The 11,452-nt window shown below is 37.8% G+C and overlaps 1 protein-coding gene across 1 annotated transcript; it reads left to right on the forward strand.

Moving 5' to 3' along the window:
* Window positions 1-5,814: 5,814 nt before the first annotated feature.
* On the forward strand, window positions 5,815-10,551 carry LOC146661496 (uncharacterized). Its single transcript, XM_085417723.1, has 6 exons — window positions 5,815-6,223; window positions 6,662-6,870; window positions 7,321-7,486; window positions 8,458-8,920; window positions 9,057-9,124; window positions 9,635-10,551. Exons 2-5 carry the CDS (start codon window positions 6,664-6,666, stop codon window positions 9,094-9,096), a joined length of 876 nt encoding a protein of 291 aa, XP_085273849.1. The 5' UTR covers window positions 5,815-6,223; window positions 6,662-6,663; the 3' UTR covers window positions 9,097-9,124; window positions 9,635-10,551.
* Window positions 10,552-11,452: the final 901 nt, after the last annotated feature.

Consider the following 11,452-nt stretch of genomic DNA (forward strand, 5'->3'; position numbering starts at 1 on the left):
CAATGTAGCTGTATCAATTGTTATTCTACTTGGTTTTATAATTACAGGGGAAAGGGAGTTACTATACATTGTATTTATGAAATCTGTTGTTTTCTGATGTCCATTTGGGTTTAGCAAATCTATATTAAAATCACCACAAATTTTTTGCACTTTTTTATCATTTAGGTTGCTAAACATAGCAGCAAGTTTTTCATTGAATATCTCAAGGCATGAACCTGGTGTCCTATAGATGCAACTTATAATTATATTGTTAGCTTTTTCAACATGAATTTCAATAGTGACACATTCCAATATGTTATCTATGGTGCTTGACATGCATTCAATCAGACTACATTTCAAAACTTTATCTACATATAAAGCAACACCGCCTCCTTTTTTATTCATCCTGTTCATTGTAAATAATTCGTATCCTTCCAGTCCCATTTCACTAACTTTCTCATTATCGAGCCATGTTTCTGATATTGCAATTATGTTAAACTTTTTTAACTTACTTAAACATTCTGTAATTTTAGAAACATTTTTATACAGGCTTCTACTATTGAAATGTATGACCGACAATGCATTTGCCATTTTAATATTCACATTGAATTGGTCATCTGTATAGTACTCACAAGTATTATTGGTGTTATTGTAGAAGTGGGTATCTGGGTCAATGTTACTTTCAGGGTCATTCATGTTGTGCTCTGCATAGTTAAACGTTTTGAAGTTCGTTTTCTCAACGTGTGTGGCAAAATAACCACCTTGACAGTCCTTTTCATAATCAAAGTCTTCCTCTTCAATATCTCCGAATGGAAACCTATAATCTGTGTCCAAACTTGTCATTTATGTGTTTTTGTTGTTGTTGTTTCCATTGTTTTTGAGCCATAAGGCCAGAAACACTTTCCATACCCATTGTTCATTATCCAATCGTCACTTTTCCAATAGATTCCATAGCAGATTCCTGATTATTTATATTGCTCTAAGTCTTTGAGTTCTCTTATCATCACAACTTTCGCTTCTTCGGGATTGCCATTTAGTCTTATCATTACTTTGCAGTTCCTCGTCCATGTCGCTTGTATCTTATTTTGTTTTCTCAGGCTGCGTGCCTGTCTTGCAATTTCAGCAGTCTTTTTCGTTAAATGTTCATTTAAATACACACCAGTCCCTTTTAGCTTCTTACCCTGTTTCAGTAACTCAATCTTTGTTTTGCGACTCACAAACCGAAGAATGATTGCTGGCTTTGTTTTACTGTCTTTTCTGGGGAGCGTGTGGCATGCTGCAATATGATGGCTCTGAATACTTACATTCTTCATTTGAAGGAATTTTATCACTTGCTGTTCAAGCGTTTGCAGCTCCTCTACCGGGGCATCTTCACCGTCTTTACCTCCGCCAGCTGTTACTCTGGCGTAGGTTCGGTGTTGCGTCTCCAGACCACTTATGACTAAATCATCCATTCTTGTGTATTGTTCAATTAATGCGGTTTTCTTGTTTTCCTGTAATCCAAGACCTTTAAACTTGTGAGCAGCTCTGAAGGAGGGGGCAGCATTGCGCTGTACTGGCATTTTGGCTTGCTGGAACAGGTTAGAAGAAGAAGTGATACCATGCTACAGGCTACAGACGCAAGCATGGACAAGAACGGACGGGCTCAGTGGTCCAGCAAGCTTGTGCAAGTGAGGAATGTCGCTCTCAAAGGAGACCACTGGACTTTGGTGAACAACGATAACTACTTGGTAACAATATTGACTCGACTCTACAATCGTTTGCACTAACGGTGAGTAAAACTGAAGAGAGACACTATGCTGAGGCGTGTGCTGGACATTTTTTGACTATTGCAAATGAATGGAAAATCAAGGACAAGTTAACCACCCCTGTCATCGACAGTGCTCGTAACATGGTTGCAGTTGGCAGACTACTTCCATTTGAACACCTGCCCTGCATGGCCCGCATTCTGCAGAGAACAGTCACAGTTTCTCTCATGACAGTGGATTTGAAAGGGTTTTGGCCAAATGTCACAAGACTGTTGGATATTTTAAGCATAGTCCAGCAAACGCTCAGGAATTTAAAGGAACAGCAAGTTGTACATGGACATAAAACAGTGTGAGAGATTATTCTCACTCTCATGTCACATCATTCAAAATAAGCGTACTTCTTTGTCCTCAGATAATGTAAACAAAACAGTCTGCCTCAGTTATTGGCTGAGTGCAAAGGACCAGGTCAAATTACTTCTTTGGAGTGAAAAATTTTCAACATTCTGGGTTTTCAGCTGTGTCTTTTTGTGTTTTAAATATTGACTTTTGTGCATTAGGATGTTACACATTTTGTTGTTTACATTTCTATTGTTGCTAGATTCTATAAGAAAGTATTATTATTAAAACTAAAATCTCATTTTAATGTCCTTTATTGTTATGGTATTCTGCTTCCACTTTTTAGGCGTGGGTTCAGTATTATTTCCTATGAGCAGATACTAGAAAGATGTCTTTAATGTGAGTCACTGTTGATGACCTTGAAGGTTTTTTTTTAAAGTTGTATTTCACAGGAGAGAACCCGTGTTAAAAGATTGAAGAAAACTATTAAAATTCTCTTTGAATTTAAGCGTACATTCTTGTGCGATTAATTAGTTATTTTTTTTCAATTGATTGACAGCCCTATACATAAGACTACAGACACCCAGGTTGAGTTCATCCTCCACCTTTGCTAGATTTCTGCTAGAAGTTTAGAGTCCACCTGCCACTAGGTAACAAAAGGTCAACACTGCCCCCTAGCATCCTGGAGCACTTCCGTTGTGTTTTAGAGTTTGTACGTGTTTTGGAGTTTGTACGTGCTTTGTCTCTAGGGTACGGTAGCCCTGAAGTGCAAATCACACCAACAAATTGCTAAACACAACAAAAAAATTGAGAAGCTCTGAAGCACAAAAACAAATTAAGACGCACAAAAACAAAACTGAGAAGCACAAAAACAAAATTGAGAAGCACAAAAACAAAAGAAGAATCACAAAAACAAATTGAGAAGCACAATTACATTAAGAAAACCGGAAAGGGTAGGTACCAGTCGGCAACAGGAGACATCACTGATTGGATGTCCGATCTGTTCGTCTTTGGAACCGGAAGTTACTCTGCCTGTAGCGCATTTCGTTTGAAGAAGAACGGCGGAATGTTTTGTCCTAGCTGTGGGAAAAAGCTGGTTGAGGAGTCGCCGAACTTTTGCAGCGGCTGTGGCGAGAGGCTTTATCACGCATCTTGCATCGGAGACACTTCACTCCCATTGAGTAAGTTACAGTTTTTTACAGAAGCTAGGACACATTTCCCAATACTTAGGTCACTTTTGCAAAACACTTCACACAATCCTCCTAACTGACCGTCAGCTTGGCAAAGCAGTTCATTTCACATTCAAAATGCACTACAACTACCAAAACACTTCATTCAGGTCTCAAATAAACTCATTCTTCCAGAACACTAGCAAAGGTTGACAGCCGACAAACACACTTTGTCACCCACAAAACAATGACCTAAAAAACACTAACAACATGTAGCATTACACAGTGTTTTCTTGTGTGAAACAAGGACACATCTCTGTTTATAATTTCAATATATGTTACTGGAATGAATCAGACATCATGCAGAATTTGTTAATATTTGTTTCTGTATTTTTATTTTTTTTGCACTAAGTAATCCCAAAATACAAGAATTTGTATACACACCATCCACTGATACACATACAATAGTAATGCTAATCTACTCGGTCTTCTCCATTTGGCCACAGGTTCTCATCCACATCACATCTTATGTCATCTAGGGCAACACACCTAGGAAAGAATCTTCTGGCTGCCAGAATTGAAGGAGTTGAAAAATTGAAGGAGTAACACCTGTGTAGATGTTCATCTACAATGAGAATCAGCTGTGGCTGGTTAAACTGCATTGTTAGATTTAAAATATGTTTCAATAAAATATTGCTGTTGCATTTTGCTGTCTTTTTAAGTTTTGCATTGTGTTATTGTTTTGGCCATACGTTTAACAGTTTTGAAAACAGTATGTAAGCACATGCAAAATGTCCTGTCCGTACAAAGATTTTTGGCAGTTGTTGTGTCTGAGTGAGAAGATAATTCATGAAATTTGAGAGATGTAGTCATTGAATGCATTTTGTGCCAAAACAATGATAACTGGTCCTCAGTTTAGCCCACATAGACTTCTGTTGTGCTCACTGTGTGAGGAGTTTTGCAAACGTGACCTAAGTATTGAGAAATGTGTCCTAGCGTCTGTAAAAAACTGTAATAAGCATAATAAAATGTTTATTATTTATTGATTTATTAGCCTAGCGTTAGCTGTTTCCAGACCATAGCAGACCAGAGGGCTGTTCCACTAAGCGAGCTCAGAAAATCGAGGTTCATTTGAAAATGCACGCAGCTGTCAAAATGACTGCTCAAGACCTTTCTAGTAGTGAAGGTTTGAGGGCAGTTCTGGTGTTAACAAACCTCGCAGCTAGGGTGCCACCGACCAGACTTGTCCACAAGCATATTGCATAATGAATGAGCAGAAAGACTGCAGGTTAGCCTCGTTCCTGGAACCGAATTTGGGGCAATCGAGCCTGGATTTTTCAGAGTGAGCCTGGCTTTTGGGATTAGCTTGCTTCGTGGAACAGTCCTCTGAGCATTTCCACAACTGAAACGATAATAAATTAGTTCATTTATTATGTTTGGTTAACTTTAGGAACTAACACTATTATGTGTCTATACATTAAAACTTACTGGTGTAGAATTGTATTGGTCAATAGTATCAGTTGCATTGTCATTCCTTGGTAGAAATTTTCTAGTGAGATTATTCAGTGTTGTCCTTATTTGCGTGTTGTGTGGACAATGGAATGTCACATGAATGAATGTCTTTAATGTGTGACATTGTAGTACATTTTTCCTTTGTTTCCCTTTAGCATCACAGACTACCTCAAACTGCCCGACTCCAACCTTCAGCACCTTCATAGAATACAGAAAAAAGAAAAATGAAGAGAGGCAAAAGTTTTCTGAAGGGAGGAAGGGCTTAAAGAAAAAGGAAAAAAGAAAGGTTCAGGTAGTTTGGCTAGCTCAGTCTGAAAACAAGTTGAGGTTAATTTTCTAATGACATTCTTTTGTTATTCCTTAGGGGAGTTGTGTAAAAAATGTTCAGTGTAGTAAAGCTATCCAGAATAAGAACAATTGTTTAGGAGTAATTGTACATTTAGGTTGTCAGGAAGATCCCTCTTTTGCAGTTAATAAATATTCAAGTTTGAATAGATCTGCTTAGAGTCATATTAGTATCTACTTGGCCCATTGTTCATGTCTTTTTCCCAACCCGTTCTCACTCCCGACGCGTAAAATAATGACGATTTGTCACGTCCCTTAACTTCTCATGCTGACGCCTAAGGTACCCTTCCACGTTTTTATGTGACGCTGTGGGTTGTCAATTCATTCCAATATGAACCCGCTCGCAGCGATCAGAGACGCTTCGAGCAGAGGCTCCAGCCATCCATTTACTCCAATAATAACCCCGTCACGGCGAAACATGACGCCGTGAAGCACAATCTAACTGGAGAACCGGGGACCCTCTCCGCGAACGGGTTTTTCTCCCTAATTTAATGCTTTCTTTTAATGACATCGTTAACATTTCTCAACAAAAACACGTGAAAGTATCACTGATAATTTAACAATAAAATCACTTCATGTTGTGGCCATCACACAGTGTTTTCCAAACTGATTCACGATCTGAAAGTGCGCAGATTTAACGTATACATAATCCTTCGTTAGGTTTATTATTTTCATTTCACACGTAAAACACATTTATAGATTCATTCACCACTCCTGCTAGTTTTGGATGCGCTCGGCTCCAACCAATCAGACCAATTTACGCAGACGCACTAATCCCGTAACTGCACACTACCCATAATCCTCAACCGCCGTCGCTATGGAAATGAAGATAACAACAGCTTGGTGCTACCCGTTATTCCTTTATTTACTCTAAAATAATAACCAGCGATAATACGAAATTAAACTGGCCCAGTGTTTAATTATGTAATTAAAAAATGCAAATTGTAGTATTTTATTTTTTACAAATTGCAATATTTATCTACAGCGCGCCTTTAGCGACACGTCAACAGATCTTAAGCAAGGCGATTGGATGGTTTTTACTGCAATGCATCTTGGGAGTCGTAGTAAATGTATCTTTCAACTCACGGTCCTGCAGCGAAGTTTTCGACTGGACACGAGGCAGATCCTAGCTAAGTAAGTTGTGATAAACTGTGGGTAATTTGCATGTTCACTGAAATATTAATTTCAGTGATATTAAACTGATATTAAACTTGAAATGTTTTCACAGAGCAGTCTGTGTACCAAGAGAACTACTTCTGCAAAAGTTTATTTAAATTTTTTTGTGATGTATTCTCATGTGTAAGACACTTGCTTGGCCACCCAGCTAATGTTAGTACTGCTCTATTTTAGCAATGTATCTTTTCTGTAATCAATTCAGGGTTTTTTTTTAACCCTATTCACGTAATTAACTCAATATTAATGACTTTAATCTCGTAATTGATTTTTTTTTTCTAAATATGGTGTAATACTGCCTCGTAATATAAGTTATTTCTTTGGTCATAAATTATTTTTGTAATCGTTTCACCAAAACAGACCTGAAATAATCCCTACATGTTCCATTTTCATTTGCAGAAATGACAAAGCCAAAAACCAAACCATGCCCTTCCTGTCAGGCCCCAAACACCTGCAACAGGAAGACATGCAGTGGATGCCTGGGCAGCCTGAACCTAAAGGAGGGATTGAAAAAAAAAAAACAAGAACAGTTTAAAAACAGTAACTGGGCTGCCTCTGTTAAAAAAAACAGAAATGCGAGCAGGGTGGTTAATTCAGCCCAGTTGTCAGTAAGTTTAAAAGTTCTGATCTAATAAGTGGTTGGTCTGGTAGACAATTCTTTATTAATCACAGTTGTCAATGTTTTCTTGTATATCATGAAGTAAGAAACTAACAAGACATGTATATACACATAAAATATTAATTTATAAAAGAGCATAAATAAAAAAGTTATTCACATCAGAATAACATCATAACACTAAAGACATCCAACTAGAAAAAACTTGTTAAAAACTATTTTTATTCAAGCTACTTCTGATTTTTAATTTAATCAGCTATTAACTGAGAGACAAAACATTTCAAGATGGATTTTATCATACATTTACAGGTTTGGTCACCATAAATACTTTTTAACTATCGACAACAATAAAACAACAAAGATGTGAAACTTAAAGGTTTGTTATACATCAATTTGCTTACATGAAAGACTGGTTGCATGTTTTTCTTTGTTGTTCTTGCAGGTTTCAAAGCTACATGCCCTGGGCTACCAACCAATTCTGTTTCTTGGACAGTTTGACCGTAAGGGCCGTATAGTAGGGGACGTGATCACTCAGATCGAACCAGCGGAAGGTGCTGCACGTGACATCCTCATGAAGATGAGGAAGCTTTATGAACACCTTCTGAGAAGTAAGATATGCTTTGTCCATTATCTGTAACCAGGTGTCCTTATCAGGTAGCCTATCCTAGCTGTCTTTGGGTGATACTCATGGTACACCCTAGATAAGAAGGCAGATCATCACGGGGTACATAGAGACAAACAAGATGGTGAGGATGAGGATAGTTAACAGTCACCAGCTATTCTGTTCTACTCTACTCTATTCTGTTCTGTTCTATTCTATTATTCAGCCAAGGTTCAGACCAGTAACCTTCTTGCTGTGAGGTGACAGCTGCCCTACATGTCCTGTTGCTAACATGAAAATAGTGTTATATCTGCCTTATTACCTCCCCATGTGTCGGTCACATCACCAAAGCTAGCCATACTGAACCTCTGGTGTTACCCACCTGAACAATTTTGTATGTGTGTGTGTATAGTATGGTCTTTCACACTCATGTATATACAAATGTAATTTTAAAAATCTTCACGAAAACCAGACCTGATAATTCTCTTTGAGACTTTCTAGTATAACAAATGTTATATAATGTTACCAATATGAACACCAAGATTCTTAAATAATTTATATACTTCTTAAGAGGTCACCTGATTACCTCCCTGAGGTAGTTAGCATCACCATTGTACAAAACTCCTAAGTCACAGTACTAGCTTGAAGTGTCAAATGTTATTCACTACAAAGTCAGGAAAGTAGTGTCATCAGAGGAAAAAGTCATTATCTATCTGGATTTATAGTCACACTCATTAATTTTTTAATGTACAATGTAGAAAAGCACTACAGATGTCACACTACCCTAGAGGGCACTTGTACTGAATGATTTGGGTCAGTGAGTGTGCAAGATGACTTATTTGATGCCAATATTTACCAGTTGTATCTTTAGTAAAAACTTAACTGAAAACATGCAAATCACTACTTATTATGTGTTTATGTGCACTGTACATTTTTTCAACCCATTTTAATGAATGTTTAATATTTAAAATTTTTCAGAATTACAAGCTTCACCTCCTGCTAAAAGTTCTACACCAGCAGCTGGACCATCCTCTGCTGACAGTGTCGATGCTGGACCAGTCCCAGACCCAGAGGCTCTAAACGAGGAATTTATTCTTCATTTAGAGCCTGTACCAACATCTTCCCTCTGTCAGCCTCCTGCATCCTCCTCTCCATCTCTGCTTCCTCCTGCATCCTCCTCTCCATCTCTGCTTCCTCCTGCATCCTCCTCTTCATCTCTGCTTTCTCCTGCATCCTCCTCTCCATCTCTGCTTCCTCCTGCATCCTCCTCTCCATCTCTGCTTCCTCCTGCATCCTCCTCTCCATCTCTGCTTCCTCCTGCATCTTCCTCTTCATCTCTGCTTTCTCCTGCATCCTCCTCTCCATCTCCACATCCTGCATCTCCCTCAATTTCTACGGTGTACACCTCGGATGTCCCAAACAAAAAAAAGGACAAGGAAAGGTTAGACGTTATGGTATTGTAAATGTACGAAACATATGACATGTTCGTTAAGTTTGTTAAGATTTCTTTTTCTTAATTTTTGCATTTTTTCCAGTTTTACAGAACTCATGTAAATATTTCATTTGTTATTTTTCAGAATGCCGAAAACACCGTACACAGAAGATTTTCAAATATGAAGAGATAGTAGACAGGAGAGTTGTAAATGTAAGTAATTTAGCCTGCTGTTGTGCAGATTTGTTTGCGTCTTTGGACTTCCCGGATTTGAACTGTGCCTGACTGAATATCCATAAGCTTTTGTATTTGATGAATCTACACTAATTCAGCCACTGAGTCAGGATTTCACTCCAAATAGGACATTAAATAAGAACAGACCACCTGATACGACCTGGTCGTGCTGCCTTCCTGATGTTTACGTTCTTTAAAGTCCTCCTGACATCATGCTCAGAAGGAGTGATTGATGTGGAGGTGCTCCTTCCCATTCAGTAACATCTGCTTCAGTTAGTTTTGCTTGTGAGCCACAATGTAAGCAGTGTTGCTTTGCTGACATGCACTCGATGCTGGCAGTACAAGCATTGTAGTGGTTCTTATGTTTTTGTAAACTAATTGTATAATATATTGAGCCATTCAATAGTACACAAATGTTTATAAGCTCCTTTTTGTATGCAACTTGCATGTCTTTCTTAATTAATTGTTTGTTTATATCATGTTTTTCAGGAAAAAGAAGAAGTTAAAGTCAAGTGGAAGCCTTGCTCAACATGGTATGTAGTAACAACTTTGTTGGACGGGAACAGACATTCATATTGTTGATAAATAGTTATCAACTCAATTTGAATTCATGTATTTGGACTAAAGTAAATTGGGAGCTTTTAGCTATCGAGCTCCTCTTCTGTGAGGAGCTTGATAGCTGTCCACCTCCAAAGTCCATTATGAGTTTTGGAGGTGGACATGGTCAACACTTTTAAGAGTAGGCATAAGACTTTACTTCTTTATAGAGCTTATAGTTAGGGCTGGTTCAGCTCAGCCCTTAGTTATGCTGTAATAGGACCAGACTGCTGGGGGTTAGTGTCCCCCCCCCCCCCTCTCTGTCTCTTTCAGGGTTATGCAGGCTCAGTATTGGTTGGAGATGCAGTCACGTCTCCTTTTACTGAAAACTCTCCCCCTCTCCCTCACCACCATCTGTAAACATACATGTCTCAGTAATGCAGTTCATGCATGTTACTAACTAAACTTCTTCCCTGGAGTTTCTGTGCTCTCTCATCCAGCAGGTTCCAATGGATCGTGGCTGCTGCTGTGGTCCTGCTTGACATCTACTACATATATTAATACTCTCTGACTTGATTTGATTAATTTATATTACAATGAAGGTGTATAAAGCATGACATGAATATAGAAGATATTTCATCCTAAAAAATTGTCATATGTCACAACCTAAATTGTCCTATTTTGTGTGTGGTTGTCGTTGTTGTTTGTTATGTTTTTCTCCTGACAGTGGCAAAGTGTGGGATGACACATGGGAACCTGCGCAGTTTTACACACAGTAAACCAGGCACCACAGGTCGCAGAGATCGCACAGTTCACAGCTTGTAGTTCAGCATAAAAGTTCAAAATAAAATATTTACTATACATTTCAACCAGTGTCAGTGTCTGTTTCACTCTCTAATTGTGGCTTAAGTACCTAACATATTCATGAATCTGATCGATCAATAATATCTTCCCTGCACTCGACATCTCATAGTTTTACATATCAGCCAACATTATTGTCTACATCCTCATAAATATAGAAGTGACTTGCTTATTATAACATATTACAAGGTAAAGTAATACTGCACTGCACGTATAGTAAGTAACACCTACTGTGTATGGGAGCCTAAAGCAAAGTTAACTGCACCAGTACCAGCTTCAGAACATATTGTATATTATATGTTTCTACCTTTTTGTAATATGTCATGTTTAGATGCAGTGACAATTGCACATTTGGAGTTGTGGTCATATGTGATCTTTATATACAGGGTATTAAAAAAAATTGACATTTTTTGCTATTTTTCTTGTTTGTTTGCACAATATTATTGTGTACATATTACATATGTAACATTATTGTTAATATTATTATTAGATATTGATAGCACTAACTCGAGCCCAACACCCGAAACAAGTGTTAATATCAAAGATACAATTTGATTGAGGGTTTTCCTGTCATAATTTCAATAAAAATGCAATTACACACGTAAACAATAGGATCAAAATAAACTTTTAAAAAGTCTGTTGATCAAATGCTGATTTTCAAAACATTCTAGAGGAAAACAGAGATAAAATAATCTGAACAGTAACAGTGATTGTGGATGATGATGGAGGCTTCAATGGATTATTCTGTTTCAATCAATAGGTTCGTATCTATGACAATAATTTGATAAGTTTAACAGGTTGGTTTAGGCCTGGCAATACAGCAAATATTCACAAACTTTTGTTTTTGAAGAATGTTTATCTTTTTTGGGATGAAGCTATCTGGCAAAATGAGACAACCCTTTTAACCTC

The sequence above is a fragment of the Rhamphochromis longiceps genome, linkage group LG9 (assembly GCF_057381845.1).
Source record: "Rhamphochromis longiceps isolate RC_006_pf linkage group LG9, R_longiceps_female_GT1.1, whole genome shotgun sequence".
Taxonomy (NCBI): Eukaryota; Metazoa; Chordata; class Actinopteri; order Cichliformes; family Cichlidae; genus Rhamphochromis; species Rhamphochromis longiceps.

What these genes read in the sequence shown, in the direction of transcription:
- LOC146661496 (XM_085417723.1), top strand. Translation starts at nt 6,664, where the DNA reads ATGACAAAGCCAAAAACCAAACCATGCCCTTCCTGTCAGGCCCCAAAC. An exon ending in TTAATTCAGCCCAGTTGTCA is followed by an intron (nt 6,871 to 7,320) that starts GTAAGTTTAAAA and finishes TTGTTCTTGCAG; the next exon opens with GTTTCAAAGCTACATGCCCT. An exon ending in AAAAAAAAGGACAAGGAAAG is followed by an intron (nt 8,921 to 9,056) that starts GTTAGACGTTAT and finishes GTTATTTTTCAG; the next exon opens with AATGCCGAAAACACCGTACA.